This window comes from Pararge aegeria, chromosome 23, assembly GCF_905163445.1.
Source record: "Pararge aegeria chromosome 23, ilParAegt1.1, whole genome shotgun sequence".
NCBI lineage: Eukaryota > Metazoa > Arthropoda > Insecta > Lepidoptera > Nymphalidae > Pararge > Pararge aegeria.
The window spans coordinates 5,945,739-5,964,260 of NC_053202.1; the positions used below are offsets into that span (position 1 = coordinate 5,945,739).

Consider the following 18,522-nt stretch of genomic DNA (forward strand, 5'->3'; position numbering starts at 1 on the left):
TCTTAGACCAGGACGCGTTTGGAACGCTCGTAGCTTTAGTTTTAAGTTTAGGAATGTGGTTATCGCCATCATCTCACTACCCTGTAATTCTTATGTACGCATCAAAAGTGCCACCTATGGGCCTAATTGAATAAAGATATTTTTGACTTGACTTTGAAGGACATACAAACAAAAAGAGACGAGATGATCTACAGATACAGAGGATTATACTGGATGCTTGGACGAAGCTCTAGATTGTCCTTAGACAACAAATTTATATTTATTAATATATAAAACCATCATAAAACCAATATGGACATACAGCCTCCAATTATGGGGCTCGGCGTGTGACACAAACACAACTATAATACAAAGGGCACAATATTACATCCTAAAGCACGTAATCGTACGTACGTACGTTATCCTTTCTAACGCTCCATGATAAACACAAAAAAAAAAAAAAAAAGTTTCTACGCGACACCATAACTCTTAATCGCTCGTCGGAAAGTGTTTGTCGGATGTAATAGATTTATAAATTCATTCATGTCGCCAATAGATTTCTACGAGACGCGACATCAACGCTTAATCGCTGGGCGGCAAGTGTTTGTCGGATGTAATAGATTTATAAATTCATTCATACCGCCAATAGGTTTCAACGAGACGCGACATCAACGCTTAATCGCTGGGCGGCAAGTGTTTGTCGGATGTAATAGATTTATAAATTCATTCATACCGCCAATAAGTTTCTACGAGACGCGACATCAACGCTTAATCGGTCGGCGGCAAGTGTTTGTCGGATGTAATAGATTTATAAATTCATTCATGTCGCCAATAGGTTTCTACGAGACGCGACATCAACGCTTAATCACTGGGCGGCAAGTGTTTGTCGGATGTAATAGATCTATAAATTTATTCACGTCGCCAATAGGTTTCTACGAGACGCGACATCAACGCTTAATCGCTCGACGGCAAGTGTTTGTCGGATGTAATAGATTTATAAATTCATTCATACCGCCAATAAGTTTCTACGCGACACCAGAACGACTAATCGCTCGGCGGCAAGTGTTTGTCGGATGTAAGAGCTCCCACCTCGTTGTTGGGCGGCGGCTGCGGCGGCTGCTGTGCGGCGCGGCGCTGCACGGAGGGCGAGCGGCGGTCGGTGGTCGCAGCGCCGCCCTCCATTGACTGCTGCTTGCGCTGCCGCAGGATCGTCCAGTCGAACGTGTAGTCGTACTGGTAGTTCATCGTGCGGAACAGGATCCGGAACAGCTGCAACACCACGACAAGCATCACATTATGGGGTACGGAATATCGGGACACTACGCCCACTTAACGTAAAAAAATAAACATAAATTTACCAGGAGAAGGTTTCATCATTCTGTTACAGTAGTTTAATATTTTTATGTTTATAGACGAGCGCTTGACTGCAATCACACCTGATCGTAAGCGATGATGCAGCCTAAGATGGAGCGCGCTTGCCTAGAAGATGCCTATTCACTTTTGATTTGAAGGTACTCATATTGTAGGTACTGGGGAAAATGGAAGCTGGAAGGGCAGGCAGAAACGAAGGTGCGAAGCGCTTCGTACGCGTCCGCGGTATTTCGACCACGTAGGGATCCTTACGGTGGCTCGCGGTTCGATAGCAAAAGACGAGGGGGGCGTCAAGTTAAAAGTTATTAAACTTTTAACTTGACGTGTCCCAGATATTTCATTAAATTGATACGCATTTTAATGTGCTGATGATTTTTATTAAATTAATAAAAAGTTTTCAAGCAAAATTTATATACAGCCAATATTCATGAAATTGTGTTGGTGGGTATTTTGATATAAATATTCGATACACTTCAGTCTTGTATGAGACTACACGATGCAGAGATACCTCACGGTGTCCTAGTCGTTATCAACCCATTACCGGCCTACTACAAGGCATGAGTCTCTCTCTGAATGAGCAGGGTCTAGGCCGTGGTCTACCACGCTAGCAGAGCACTTATGAGGACTCTCAAGCATGTATTCCTCAAGATTATTTACTACATTATAAAAGCAAGTGTTATTTTAATTGTTTTAATTAAAATCGCTCATAACTCTGAAAAGTTAAGAGGTGTACATTATAAAAGGAAGTGATATTTTAATTGCTTTAATTAAAATCGCTCATAACTCCGAACTCTAGCCACAATTTAAATATCTTTTTACAGATAAAAGTGCTGTAAAATTCCAATTTATTTGCAATTTTGTTAAGGAAAAGATATCGTCCGTATATTTTGCGAAAGTGTTAGCACGATATCGGCTGCCTGATTTGTAAATCATTTCTTTAATGGCGCGGCTTTTACAAAATAATCAGAACTCACAGCTGCACTTATGCTTGGTCTGTGGTTAACAACTTTATTTAATTAAGCACTGACAAAAATGATATTGTTGAAGTTAAGTTGTCCGGTTTCGTTCATTAATAGAACAGCATTAATTAGGTTTTGTACTGGATTAAAAGTTTATTTTAATGATTTTTGCATGCATGCAACATTGTACAGTAAAAATCCAATTATGCAAGTAACTCATTGCTGTATTTAATAAAAATATTGTTATGTAACCTAATATTTGCACATCTCCTTCCTTCCAATCTAGGTTCACTTACCTGTCTGAGATACATGTAATCTGGAGGTTCGTCGAAGCTAAGTCCACGGCAGTAATTTAGATACATCGCAAACTCAGCCGGGAATCCCTAAAAAAGGATAAACAATTATTTATAATATATACTAATAATCGCCAACAAGCCCTAAAGTAAGTATAGCTTGTAATATGGGTACGAAGATGACGAATGAATATTTTTATGAATTCATATACATACCCAAACACTGAAAAACATTCATGTTCATTGCACACTCAATTTTCAGCTGTGGGAATCGAACCCACGGCCTTGAACTCAGAAAGCAGGGTCGCTACTCACTGCTTAACCGACCTTGTTGTTATTTAAATACAATTTCATTACAATGTCATAAAATAGATATATAACATAATAATAGTATAAAGAAGTGATGTTCAATATAATTTATACATTTAAAGTGGAATGTTGGTTGCTGTTTTATCGAGTCTGAGTTAATTATTATTACCTAAGTCATGAATATAATATTAAGGCGAGTAATTATGAAAATCTAATGAGAATTTTTATATTCCCTTATTCTTTCCTGTTCTGGGAATTTATTGTTAAATTTCATACAACTATGCACACAGACTTCCTCTGAAAATAAACTCGTCTTTTGCCTCTCACCTTTAATAACCCTTTAATAAAACGATATTGAAATTAAGTGGCAACATTAAGTTAAGTTACCTTGCAAAGCACTTCAACTGGAGTGGACATCTTCTTCTCGCTAATTCGCTCATACTTTTGCTTCTTAGTGATCGCTTTCAGTCCTTGCCATGGCAGCGATCCCCTGTCATTCATAGACAGAGTAAGTAATCAGTACCCAGTAAGCTTTTTAAGCATAAAAGTTGACTGATGCAGTACATGATTGTACAATCGTTAGTTGCTGCTGATAAAATAAGTTTGACCTTTTATAATCACAATTTAAATGATACTTATTAATGTTAAAATTCAAAATTCAAAACTCATTTATTTCATGTAGGCCTAATATAAGCACTTCTGAAACGTCACGTCTGTCTTTGTGAAGTGACTCTACCACCGGTTCGGAAGGCAGATTCTACCGACAAGAAGCCGGCAAGAAACTCAGCAGTTTCTCTTTTCCAATATCAACAATTAACATTTTACATTTTAAAATGAAACGTCTCGTCTGTCTTTGTGAAGTGACTCTACCTACCACCGGTTCGGAATGTCGATTCTACCGAGAAGAAGCCCGCAAGAAACTCAGCAGTTTCTCTTTTCCAATATCAACAATTTACATTTTAAAATTCATTTTTGTATCTTGTGGGAGATGAAAGCGGAGCCGGATGCTTCCAAGCAACCTTGTCATTAAGAAATTCATCAATTGTATAGTAAACTCGCTGTAATAAATGTGTTTTAACACATTCTTTAAACTTATGCATTGGTAGGTCTAAAATTACCTCAGGAATCATATTATAAAAGAGTATACTCATTGATATGACTTCATCTTCATCACTACAAGACATCGGTCTTCTCCCCCAACGAGAAGGTGTTAAGAGGTGGTAGGAAGATCCACCATGCTGGCCCAGTGCAGATTGGTAAACTTCACACTCCTTCGAGAACATTATGGAGAACTCTCAGGCATTGAGGTTTCCTCACGATGTTATCCTTCACCGTTGAAGCAAGTGATATTTTAATTGCTAAAAACGCACATAACTTAGAAAAGTTAGAGGTGCTGCCAGGATTGGAACTCGCCCTCGGTTATCCCGGATATGTCTTATGCGTAAAATATGAATAGTAATTAGATAGATAGTCTTTAGAATTAAAGTGACCATTACTATATTTGTGACCATTACTATATACTAGATTTGGAGACTACGTGACATGTTTTTTATTGTCCTGAATACTTTGCTGATGCCGCATTTTTGGAACAGTACTCCTATTTCTATATTTCCTGGTAACAAAATACGAACCTATTGAAATACATAAGTACGTAGCCGAGTGATTCCATGTCATCTCGCCGAGATTGCTCGATGCCGAGGTGCGCGTTGATGGACGCGTAACGGGCAGTGCCTGGTAGGAAGTATGATCAAATTACATATAGTTCCATTTGTATGTTGGAAGGCTTAGGCCGTGACCACCGTGCCGACAAAGATCTGCCGCTAAGCGATTAAGCGTTCCGGTACGATGTCGCGTGGAAACGATTAGGGGATGGGTTTATTAAACACAACTGCTATACTTTTAGCAGGTTAGCTTGTTACCATCTTAGACTGCATCATCACTTACCTAAAATTGCAGCCATAGGTTAGGAGATACAAGTCTCCTAACCTATGGCCCAATGTAAAGTACTCTTTTCTCGAGTTCATATATCGGACCTTTTCTTAAAGTCACCAATGTTTTTTACAGTCATAAGTGACATTTAAGCAAAAGATATTTTAGAGTTTATTTTAAGAAGATTTTTTTGATTTTAAAGACCTAAATGTTGTTTCTTGTTATTTTAAAGAAACGCAATTTCGTCTTTATTTCAACTACCCATTGAAGGGAGTATTATAAACATTATTATATAACAAAACAATCTGTTCTTAAGGAGAACTCTCAGGCAGACTGGTTTCCTCACAGATGTTTTCCTTCACTGTTAAGGCAAGTGATATTTTATTTGCTTAAATTAAGATCGCTGCAAGGGAAGCCGAAGCCTTTCCCATTAGGCCGTTACCGCTTCCTATTAAAAAAATCCTGATATAAATAGATATTACCTGTCAGGTTCTTGTCCTCGCGGTAGCAGATGTGTGCGCGACTGCGTAGGTCCCGGAACTTCTTGGCAAGGCCGAAGTCGATCATGTACAGCTTGTTGCAGTGCCGACCGATGCCCATAAGGAAGTTGTCCGGCTTGATGTCGCGGTGGATGAAACACTTGCAGTGGATGTACTCCACGCGGCCCATCATTTGATCTGCATTGATGGATTTCTTGTCCTCAATTTGGAAATTACAAGCAAATAATAAATAACGCTGCATTTATGGCGCTTCTTTCCAAATAATGATAACCGTGCGTTGTTGGACCCAGACATCGACTCCAACTTAACCACATAACACACATATGTTACTCATGTGTGTTATAAGTAATTCTTGTAGTGTTTCTTTGTGTATAATCGAATATTGTTTGTCCTTCCTTAACGCCAACCAATCGACTAGATTTTTGGCATAGAGATAGTTGAAAGGATGAAGAGTAACATACATAGGCTACTTTCCCACGGGATTTTTATTTAACCTTGGTATACTTTCTTTCATTGTCATGTGGAATCTAATCGGTTGTTTCGAAACGGGTCGAGTCGTGAACTCGTCGGGCATAATCCGGCGACACTCAACGCGAATTTAATTGTTGTTTAATCAAGTCGTACTTTTCGTACGTCCAAAGAGTATAAAGATTTATCAAGTTATGACCTATATTGCTAAGTTAAACTAAATGAAACGTGATGTTCGATTCTGAAATATTATACCCGGCGTAGGGCAAGGTGAGACGAGCCAACTGCCTCGTGCCGCTAAAGTTCGTGAAACTTTATACAACTTCTCGTTACTAAAAAAAAAGTTTAGCAATTATAATTAATGAAATGTTAAGTCTGTTATCGAAAGATCGATTAAAGCAAATACACAAACCAATTTCAACCCCAAAAAACAGTTATTTTATGGTTAACGAACAAAGGTTACCTGTCAATGTCTAGGTATACATAATCCACGGAGACTATAATTGCCGTTGGACACTTTACCACTATTCCAGAAGTATGATTACGTATCTCACCACAGGCTTTGCGACAGGCGAGACAGGCGTAAATCCATTTTATATTTTTCTTTTTCTTTTTAAAAAAAATTATAGCCCAAGTTTCTTTAGGCGAATAAATGGTTAAAATCGGTCCTGAACTTTCGAAGCCAATTCGGTACAAATGGTTCCTCTATATTATTACTTACTACCTATATATAAGTAAAAAAGTTACGGTTGACAGGTATCGCAAGATTGTAGTGAGATACGTTACCACTTACCAGCCTGCGGAACTAGTGTGAGAGAAAGTCCCACTTTCCCACAGCCAGGAAAAATTGTATCATAATCGAACAGCTGGTAAAATCAAACAAAGTAGGATCTGAACGTCATAAATGAAAATGTGAAAAACACGACACTCATTTCAAAATTATGATAAACTGTTTCCTGCACGGCTAGCTTGAGCAAGACACATGTTTCTCCACGGGGAAAGGATAAAATGTTTATGTTCTGCCACAGTTTTATCCATGGGCATGGACATGGGTGGTAATAATAACCAAGCAATTTACGAAAGCTCCTCCTTTTCCCTGTTGCAGTGCTTTGGCAGATGGGAAAGTGAGTTTATACCATGTCAGTGGATATAAAAGGGCATAACATTTCTGTCTCCTGCCGCTGACTGACAGTTTCTCTCCCGTAAATTTGCCGATTAGCAGATCCTACGTTGTTGAAACGAACAACATCCTACAACGTAGGATGAGGCCCTCATCACAGTCCACAGACCTGCAAGCATGAGCACAGTCTTGATGGTGAACTGGCGCGAGCAAAAGTTGAACAGGTCCTCCAGCGACGGACCCAGCAGGTCCATCACGAGGATGTTGTGGTCCTTTTCGAAACCGTACCATCTGGAACAAGCGCATTAGTACAAATACCACATACTTATATTATGTTTATAAAAGCGGGAATTGAATAAAATAGGAAATTTCAGTTGGTTGATTATACCCATAGGTCCGCTCATCGAGTCCATTTTGATTGTCTTGAAAAGGGCTTTTCTGTTACTGTACAGGTGTTATTATTTTAAGATCAGGATCTTAAAATAATAACAAGTATAGATCGTTACCGAAATCGTTACGGAAAAGATATAGATCCTTAACGAAAACTGTGTGTTTTCGTCAGTTTTCGGTAACGATCTATACCTCCGCTTATACAAGTTAAAGAGTACAACACTTTCCGAGGATCTAACCACTTTTCAGTCAGTTTTCCGATTAGCACGATCCAAAATAACCTGTAAAAGTTGGTAGTATAGGAGGTAATTTTACCGTATTCAGAAGCACCGTTTCAGTTGTTTTTACGCGTTTTACTGCGGAGCGAGAGAGAGATACGTTACGGAACTTCAGAATAATGTTGGGACTGCCTCAATACTGCAGTGCGTCTGGAATGTTTGCGGGGGAGTTGATGGCTTCTTCGCAATTATCAGAAAATATCGCCTCCCTCAAACGTAGATGGATCGAGTTCCAATATTATTCTGATATTATTCTGAAGGGTTTGTTTGTCGTTATTTTAGCTGACAGACATGACAGTGCGTTCAAAGCACATTGGTTGTACTAACGCAGATATTAGGTTGGTTATGGATTGCTAACCTAGCCTTGTTTAATACATGCATGCAGGATACAGGCTGCTGATAATGATGGGCAAAGTTGCTGGAAAGAGACGCATCGGTCGCAAGAGGAAGTATTGGTTGCGCAACATTAGAGAGTGGACTGGGATCGCGAATGCCGCCCAGCTGTTTAGCCTCGCGAGAGAAAAAGCGAATTATCATAAACTGACGGCTACCCTCTACTACTTGACTGCCTACTTGGACAGGCACAATTCAATACAATAGAACGATTCAAAGTTCAGTAGTAACATAACATTCCTGAAAGGCCAAGATTGAATAGATGCTGTAACTTTGATGTGGCGTTATTTTGCGATAAAACGAAGTATACACCTAACATGATATCGCAAACCCAGTTGTTACGTTACGCTTTGCAGTCAACTGTGCTACAAGTGGGCGTACAGTCAACTGTCAACAATTACTGAGGAGATACTTTTCAGAAATTAGTCCATTGATTACTCCACTGTTGTTATAGTTTTCTGCATAAATTTGGAATAAGTGTATTCAAATTCAGCAATTCTATATCTATAATTATGGTAATTTACAAACTTGAGAATGGCAGAAAATTACTATTATCTATATCCGATTTAGGCGTATTAAATAAATAGCTGATGCCCGCGACTTCTACAGCGTTTGTTTTTGTTTTTAAAGCATCCCCTTGGAACAGTTTATTCGTGTAGCATTCCATTGTAGTACTACGGTTATTTTTAAGTTGTGTATAATTGTAAAAAAAATCAAATACACAAAAATTAGATAAACTAAACAATACTGAAGTTATTAAAAGTGAAATAAACATTCCAAGTAGTCTTTATTTTTAAGGTTTTTTACTTTTTTTCGCAAGTCAATGGATCCTTATAAAAAACGTACAGAGTAAATTGATTTTAGCATTACTTTTAATATACCATTGATAGAAAATAAATTTGCACAAAAACACACATTGCAAAATTGTGCAATTTTGAAGTTAGTCAATAATTAGTCACCACTAGCAGCCTAAATTCATGTCCCCAGCAGCTGAGCGCAGGTTCTCATAGTATGAAAACAGACCTTAGACCAATCATATAGCTTGTGTACGAGTTAGCATTTATATTCGGATAAAATTAATACAGACTAATTAGAGATGACCTTCGTGTACTTGCAAAATGTGTACTAAAGCCACTCAACAAATTACATAATATGGTAGTGAAAATGTCTTTGACTCAAGGATAGATGCTTTGTTGTATAGTACGAAATGAAATGAAAATACACTTTATTTTGCACCAGTGGCGTGCACTGGGTTTCTTACCAGGGTATGCATACAGCAGGAAAATTGCATAAAATGGCAAAAATCCTCCGACCTTTTCCTATACGAGCCATATATCAATCTTAGTGGCAGTCGGCAGTGCTTTTGTGCATGTATGAAGTGCAAGCCACTGTTGTACACCTAACTTTATGAAATTATAAACAAAAAAACACTAAATATAACACACAGGTACAATGGGCGGCCTTATCGCTAAAAAGCGATCTCTGCCAGGCAACCCAACAAAGGAAAGGAGTAATAAAAAAACTTAATATTATAGGGTTAGGTTGTACACAAGAAGTAGTATAATATACACAAATAAGAAATGAAAGTTTTTTTTTTAATTTGGTTATTTACCACAGTACAGTATTTATTTCCAGTTTCAGTTATAAATAAACATGGTGGTAATATTCCCCTGAGCTCTTTCACGAAAAGCTCTAAAAAGTAACCTAAAATTTTAAGAAAATTAAAAACTAAACAACTAACCTTATGTGTGGTATTCCGATGCCCCCTTGGAGCATTTTATACACTCTGCTCTCATATAGAAGCTGCGGATGCCGCGCTTTTATAGATTCTATCTTTACAGCTACCTCCTGCAACAAATAAATATATATTGTAATGCTTGAAGCATCATGGCAAGGCTTGAGATCCCATTAATCTTGTTATAGATCTCAACAAACACTGGGTGCCATTAAACACAGCAGCATGTAACCTAAAAATTAATAGCATTTAATATGTAGTATATAACTTATCTCTAGCCCAGTGGTTAGTACTTGGGCCTTCCATTTGGGGAGCCAAGTTTGATCCTCTGACGCACACCTGTAACTTTTTAGGGCAATAAGAATAGATTGCTTGCTTTAAGAAAAAGAAATTTGCATGCCTGAGAGTTCTTCATAATGTTCTCAAAAGAATGCAACATCTCACCATCCGTGCACTAGGCCAGCATTATGAACTTCAGTCTAAACCCTTCCTATTATAACAGGAGATCCAAGCAGCGTTGTGGGCCAGAATGGGTTGATAATGATAAAATCTTATTTCCGTTACCCTATACAAACAAATTCAGTTTTTTCTACCTGCTGCAGTACCAAAACAATATATGCAAGACATCATGACTAACTCAAGCCAAATAGATTGCACTATACTGGGTTACAGCTGTGCACATTGCTTTTGTTGTTTGATAAGACATGCAAGTCAATTTTACATTTTTTACAACACAAAAAAATTATTTACCTTACAACAAAACTGTAGAAAACATAATCTAAGATAATGATGCAGCTAAATGAGACTATCCTCTAAAGCAAAACATTAGTTTATTCTGTATATTAAGTCAGAAACAGTACTAGATGGTAATATAACATTCATCATGACAATGTATCATCATCGACTCATTACCAAGTCCGTCAGTCCGACTCCTCTCATAGTTTAGGCACAGTAGTCTACCACGATGGCCAAGTGCAGATTGGTAGATTTCACATGCTGTTGAGAAAATAATGTAGAACTCTTGGGCATGCTGGTTTCCTCACAATGTTTTAGCATTTACAGTTTAAAGCAAGTGATATTTAAATTGCTTAAATTAAAAACTCACATAACTCCGAAAAGTAAGTGGTGCATGCTGGGGCTCCACAAAAGAAACGCTGATGCCTTACCCACTAGGCTATCACTGCCTCTACATACATAATATACTAAAATAGGATTAAGTTTTCTATACCACAGCTGGAACCAGAATACTCTGTAATGAGATATGGGGTGGAAACCCACTGCGCTTTGGTTTTATTTATGATCGAACAAATAGATAAACAATGAGTCACCAAACTTAACTCGCCCTATTTTAATTAACAAGTTATGACGTACATAAATAAAACATTGTTATGAGAATATAAAACTGCATTACTTAAATCAAGATACACAGTTACTTGTATGCGACAGAAAAGACATCGATTGTGAAATATCTACAGCTAAATTAAATCGGTGTTGGGAGAAGCGTGAAACACAAAGGGGCTACGAGTTCATTCTCGATTATTAAATTACGTAAAGCTTACCCATAATTTTAAATAAAAGTGTAATTTAACACTGTATTATTGTTCAAGATATGCCAATAGTCAAGAAATGCCGTGAATAACATATCGAATGCTTACAGAACGCCATTTTTGACAAAAAAAATACCCAGTAACATAGGCGAGATCGTCTTTCAAAATCTTAATTTTTGTAAATTGGAATTGTTTGTATTCACCTGCGAGTTGTGTGTAACAGCTAAAAAAATATCGCCAAAACTCCCACCGCCTATTTTGCGGACGAGTTTGTAAGTCTCATTTAGATATATATTTTCTTTCCTTGCTAACATGCGCTCGAAGGAAGCCATTTTCTTTTGCCTTCATCACTTGCTGTCACTAAAGCTAAATGTTGAACATTGCACTGAGCGTAACGAACACAACACTTTCATAATTTTGCGTTTAAACTTAATAAAAAACACTACACTGCACAGTAATGCTACGTAAAACGACGTAAAATCATTTTAAAATAAATGAAGTATTCTTCGTCAGCTTCTACTTCGTGACGTCACAATGGCGGTGATGCCAGTTACAAAACAGCGATTACTACTACTACTACTGATATAGAATAAAAATCCTACCAATGACTGGTAGCTTTTTTGCTCAGTTTTTAGAAATTCAGCAATATTTGTCCGTGTGATATTTAATTGCATTCTATGCAACTAAATATCACTTGTTTTAACCATTAGGGCATACATTATGAGGAAAACTCTATACCATCTATGAGAAGTCTACCAATCTGCACTTGGCCAGCATGGCTAGGCCTTACAATGGCCTAAACCCTACTCAACCTGAAAGGAGAACTGTGCAAATTGGTAGTGGCCACTACTGTGCCTCATTTGTTGACACAGAACTGGGAGCACAGTTGAATCAATTAAGTAGGAAAAACTAACAGTTGCCCTCAATCCTTGTTGCCTTAAATGTTGATTGGTTACTTAGTTAGTGAAATTGGACACGGGACAAACAAACAAACACGCTTTCACTTTTATAATATTAGTAAGGCTATTTACATGAAGGATTGTAAGGGTCTATGATAGCGTTGTAGAATGAGCAAGAACAATAGATTTTAACAATTTTGATTTGATTTTAAACTAGTTGAGATTTCATTGTTATAACCTCAACTTGTCTTGTAATACATCCTTGTTTTCAATATATATCTTGACCTATTTTCATTCTACATTTTTATATTTTGCCCTGTGCAAGGATGTCATTTTTCTAGACTTTCAGCATTAAGGCTTTATCATCATTGGAACCATTAGGCTTGCATTAAGGCTGTACAACAGTAACTATATGGCAGCAAGGCACAAACTCCTCATCGCATTTTATCTATTTTAACTATTTTACCTATTTATCAAAATCTTCGGCATTTTATAATAATTATATATACATACTAGTGGACCCCAGCGCCACCTGTCGGGCTAATTTGTTATTCTAAACCATCCAGGGTACCACCCAAATATACCAAATACATATTACCAAAAAATCAGAGAGACGTATCTTGCAACGGAGAGAAGTATGTTGGAAGCAAAGCTATCAGACAGGATCAGAATGAGGGCTTTAGAAAGAAAACATAAGTTACCAACACAGTTAACTGAATTGACCAACTAACGTGAAGGCACCTACTTAGATGTGCCTCGAAAAGTGGAGCAAATGGTGACAATTTGGTATCCCAGGGTTGCCAAGCAAAGAAGAGGAAGGCAACCACAAAGATGGGAGGTTGACATCCAACTATGACATCCCTTAAGAGCGCTTTGGATAAGAGTTGCAACAGAGAGAGCATAAGTTGGAGGAGACCTTTGCCAAAACGCCTGCAGAAACAAGTGACATTTTAGTACATATTTACTACAGTAAAGGTATGGAAGGTAGAGGTAAGGAGAGTCATCTTATATGGGAGAAAAGTTGAAAAAGTGTCCAGTTGTATGCGCTAAATAACAGTTCAAAAATCCTCCACAATGGCGCTGGTGGATGCACAGGGTATGGTATGAATGTAGCAATCGTAGATGAATTGAAGTATGCCAAGTTAAAAAATTTAATGTCATTATCAACTAAAGTAGTTAATTATTGAGAATTTCAACAACTTACGTTGTACAAAATATTGTGGTAAATATAACCTTTCTTCCTTCTTTATTTTTCAAGCCTACTCTAACAATATTTATATTTGGCGCTTCTTTTAAGAGTAACCTTGATGCAAATGTGGCGCCATCCTAATTTAATACATTTTGACGACACTTTTTCATATACACAGATGATCCTCCTTACCTCTACCCTCCATAAGTAAAGGCTATTTTATTTCATTTAACTCAAGAAAGCATTTTAGTAAAATATACTCTCATACTTAATGTAGGTATGAAATAAATCTGATTTACAAATTAAATTCCTTTACAATAAATATAAATATTATTTGGTTGATCAAGTTTTATAAGAGAAAAATGTTTAATATGTTTCAGCTAAAGGAGATAATTTGGGTCCGTAACAATAACACAACGATAGCTGGAGGTGGGATAAAATAGGTAGTGTATGGAAATAAGTGCATATTTACGTACGTCTTACTATTATAAACTCATGATCGAACATCTAAGGAAGCGTATTTTACCTCGCCACAAGCAATATTGATCGCCAAATATATGTCACCGAACGATCCACCTCCGATTTTTCTCACGATTTTGTATTTTCCCGTAATCAATATCTCCTCCTTTCGGTGGAGGCGAAAGGTCCACATGATGCTAGATTTACGCACGAGCAGTCGAATCCAATTAAAACACACAAAAATTCATACAAATATGCATTCACGAATGAAAATTATCAAAACTACATTTTACAAAAATACGCCGACCACAGATAAAGGATAACAAAAGTGGTGACAGATAAAAAAGACCGTGCAATATCTATGGAACGTTCCGCATCCGGATTCCGGTTCCGGACGCAATTTTTGTTGCATGAAATTAGATTGATCAATACACCTGTCAACTTAAAAGTAATTACAAGGAATTTTCAACGTTCTCTATTCTGTCGCTTTTAACGAAAAGATTTCACGGGCGTGTCGTAGGGTGGGTTTTATCTGTAATAACAATCAGTATTTTTTAAAAATTAAACTGGGTCAAGGTCGTAGGCACTATTATAGGTATCTACCTATTTTACTAAGCTTTAACTGTGAAGTTTGCATTCCTAGCTGTGAAGTATATTTTATTACGTCCACGTAATACTTACCTCATTCCTTTCCCGAATGGAAATTATGCTAACTAGGATTTTCTTATTTTTTTAAATACAAATGTTAAGGTTTAATGCTATTTATAATACAGAGTAATACATGCTATACAGTGGTCCGCCGAAGCCCTCTAAAACAGAGTAGTCGTGTGGTCCTGGTAAGTGGCCCTTCTGATCTAAATAGTATGGGTCTTTTAGGTAAGGGTTATCGAGAAGCGCTCGCTTAATTTTATATATATTTAATGATCATTTATATAACTTTTAATCGATTCCCTTCGTCATAATATTATACTTATAATTTTTTTATAGACACATTTCCCTACCCATTAGTTGGCTAAAACGAATTCAGGCCATCGCGTGTTTTGATGAATATGATATGATATAGAAGATGATTAAAATTGTCTATCTGTTTGGAAATATGTTATGGAAAAGTGTGTTAAGACTGAGTTCAGTACCACGACTACAATGTAACAACTTGTATCTATGCACCAAAACTACCTTCTATTTAATAATTTTAGGATTTGGAATTAGATTACTGTGAAATCATAAGTAAATCAAAGGAATCAAAATTTGGCAATATCCTAACTACGGGCCCAACATGATGGTATTCAAACATTTCACTCTTGTCGTCGTGACCACGTAAAATCTAATATCTCTGACACTACATTTAGCACTTGCAGGCCCACCAAGTTGGTGCCTACTGCTGGGTGTATGTAACAATGTATTATGTAACCAAATTCTCGTAAGTTTTTTTGCAGCACTAATATATTGTGAAGGGCCATTGTCACAACCCTCGATACGCTGTCGCTATGCTTTCAACACGTCGGCAATTACTTTGAGATTAACGTCGTTGAACTTATATATCTTCTCTATACGGTGGTCGCAGTTGAACTTTACTGCGAGAAAGTAACTATAACATGTTTTAACACAGTTTTCAAATCTCAGGATGACCATAAGCCTGGCTACTGTTAATGCAGATAAATTTAAAAAAGGGCCACCTGAATCTGTTTTCTTCTCGGGAAGCACAAATTAAAAAAACAATAGAATATGAGGATATTTAATTGCTTATCATCCTCGTCAACCAGACATATCTGTAAGATGAAATTTATATATTTTTTATTAGCAAAAATAATAACGCAGCAGATAACCATACCACAAAGATCCTCTAAAATACCACCTTTAACCCTCAGGAATTAAGGGGAATGAATTTTTATCGTATTTTTATGAGAAATCCATTAAATTTACGACGAGGGATGCCACATAAATACATCATTCAATACGTCAGACCTCTCATTGCCGTGACGTAAGCTCCCACGCTGTTATTGTGTTATGGCGAATTTGCATGTTGGTATCGGAAAAATCCGATAAGTACGCTATTCTTGTCCTCATTGCTTGATTGTTATGTTACTAGCACGGAGTAAGGATAGCCATACAGAGGTCCGATGAAATCTGCAATCGTGCGGTAAATGGGGTTGTTGCGGGACAAGGAAAAGATCCTTACTGGACTCAGTAGCTAGCGAGGTACCTACATAGCCACTATGAACTGTCACGAAGCTTCGCTGTCTCATCAAAGGCATTGACAACAGTATCTCTTCTTTTTACTGTGTTAATACTATACAAAGAATAACAATAATACTGATGAAGACTTTACCTTGAGACTGGGAGGTAAGGGGAAAATCAATATTGAAGGTGGGTATCCAAAACCAAAACTTTATAATAATCAAGATGCTCAGAATGACTTGATGGTTGGGGAGTTAATTTTTATCCATGCTTATTATAAAAGTGCAACTAGACGTTTTCTGTACTAACTTTTTGGAATATTTAATCAGGAAAGGATAATAAATATTGATAAAGAACAGACAGACAGAATAATCAGTATGATTACAGTTCAATAACGTTAAGGCTATTTTTTATCTTGTAAACAAAAAAAAGGAACCCTTCCTTTGGGGATGTAAGATTTTGTTGATTTTACACCACAATTGTATCATATCATAACCAATTATAATAAATCAAATAGTACTACTACTACTAATAAACATAATAAACATAATAAGGCTAATAAGATACAATAATACTTAACCAAGCAGCATTAAATTATGCTAAAAGAGGGATTAGATAATAATTATAAGCACGTTAAAAATTATAGTGGGCAGGTAGAAATTGACCAAAAAAAAATAGTTATCCCTGTGGTAATATCTGAAATATGGGTCAGTTACAAACATAAAAATTTTACATTCATATTGTTTTCTTTCTTCTTTTTCCGGGCCTGTCTCTGTACATGGTTGGCCTAAACCGTACGTTGTACATATTCATGTAGATTCATGGTGGCTGTATTCAAGATTTGTTGTGAGTGATCTTATTGCTGTAGTAAGATTTGTAGTTGTCAGAATATGTTTGCTCATTTAGTAATTTAGTAAGTCATATTCAGTACTCATAATGCCTTTACTATATTCATATATGCTTGTTGGAATAATACACAATCAATATTCATCTATTTTACACAATTGCTTTGTTCATATTTATAAAATATAATTTACACTAGGAAGCATCAAAAAAATTGTTTACATCATGATAAGCAAAATAAATGTTTGAATACACATCCTATAAACTAGATAAAAATTCCTCAGCACCTAAAGATGAAATTCTTTGAATAGTGCATTTGACCAGACGTTGGAGAGGAGAAATCCTTATTCAATATGTTAAGTAAATTTAATAAACCCCAAATCAGTTTTTATTTTTATTATTGTCAGTCTCCTCTCTATCACTTTGCAGATCACACGGAAAGTACTGAGTGAGTTTCAATGCAATTTATGTAAATATTATAGCTCACACTCTGGTTTACCAATTTCCCACAATCAACTAAGGAGCTCAGTCAATGCATATCTTTACAGATACTTAATATTATAAAGCTGAAGAATTTATTTGTATATTGGAAAGTGCTAATGTTTTGAAATACTAGTCCAATTTTATTCATGTTTAAAGCCAGTCTAATGAAATAAATGCGCAATTTATAATCAAAAATAAATACGTGAAATCTGAATCATCTATCGATCTACTGCTTGAGAATCAACATAAAAAGCCGTAAATAACGTCATTAAAAGAAATGTGAACACTTACCTCGCCATTGCAGATATTAATACCGAGGTAGATATCACCAAATGAACCACCTCCGATCCTCCTAATGATCCTGTATTTATCAGCGACGTTAATTTCTCTTTTGAATGCCAGCAGTTGCTGGAAATTATTCATCTTGCTCATCAAGTTGGCTTACGTAGTTCTATTCTCAAATTACGAGTACAGCTGTAATATCAATTGTATGTAGCTACTCTCGCATGGAACCAAGGTCCATTATAATGTTGTATGCTGAAGAATACACTTGGCACGTACACAGATGTTGTCCCTAGGTATGAACCACACACAAAATGATCTGAAACTGAAATAACTACTTTCGATACGTCAACACATCTATATATTTCTAGAATTGAACGAAATTTAAGTTTTTGATTTGTCGAATGGAGAGAAATAAAATGATGTGACTTATAACAATGGCCTCCGCCCTTACGGTGCGTTCCAATTTTCTTGTAGAATTTGCTTTGGCTTACCTACACTGTGACAACACCATAGACAAATTAATCTTTAGTAGGCCATAGATTGTTATAAGCTGTCAATTATTTAAACTTAGACCAGAAAATAAGTTTAAACAATGCATATAATTTTGCAGCCTTATCGCTATATAGTGATCTCTTCCAGGTAACCAAACCTCACAGCTCAAGTCTCGTTGTGCATATTGTAACGAATCTACCCTACTCGCTAAATAAACAATACTTATTTTTAAAGAACGTAATATCGAGAGAAAATCGGACCTCATAATTTAATTTTCTGAACCTAACCTGTTCAAACCTGGCTCAATAATTAAGTTAAGAGACGTACTAAAACATGGCATTATAAAATAAATACATTTTATGAGTTTAATTTTTCTTATATGCAAGGCCCGTCTCACCCTGATAATTTGAACGTTTAAAGAAG

The 18,522-nt window shown here is 36.5% G+C and overlaps 1 protein-coding gene across 8 annotated transcripts in view; it reads right to left on the reverse strand.

Annotated features, from left to right (window-relative positions):
• The window catches only part of LOC120634194 (casein kinase I), a 31,043-nt gene extending 12,956 nt beyond the window's left edge, over window positions 1-18,087 (reverse strand). For 3 of the 8 annotated variants that reach the window (XR_005659234.1, XR_005659235.1, XM_039904654.1), the window contains exons 1-8: window positions 17,614-18,086; window positions 9,731-9,837; window positions 7,098-7,219; window positions 5,323-5,517; window positions 4,543-4,642; window positions 3,299-3,401; window positions 2,606-2,692; window positions 1,069-1,248 (exon numbers count right to left, since the gene is read on the reverse strand). Coding sequence is in view for 6 of the 8 variants with exons in the window: in XM_039904654.1 (XP_039760588.1) it covers window positions 1,069-1,248; window positions 2,606-2,692; window positions 3,299-3,401; window positions 4,543-4,642; window positions 5,323-5,517; window positions 7,098-7,219; window positions 9,731-9,837; window positions 17,614-17,754 (1,035 nt within the window). In the remaining 2 variants the exon portion in view is untranslated. Of the gene's footprint in view, window positions 1-991; window positions 1,249-2,605; window positions 2,693-3,298; window positions 3,402-4,542; window positions 4,643-5,322; window positions 5,518-7,097; window positions 7,220-9,730; window positions 9,838-11,474; window positions 11,829-13,885; window positions 14,136-17,613 lie in introns of those variants that run through there. The other 5 variants (XM_039904652.1, XM_039904648.1, XM_039904653.1 and 2 more) reach the window with 4 other exon arrangements.
• Between the last annotated feature and the right edge of the window lie 435 nt (window positions 18,088-18,522).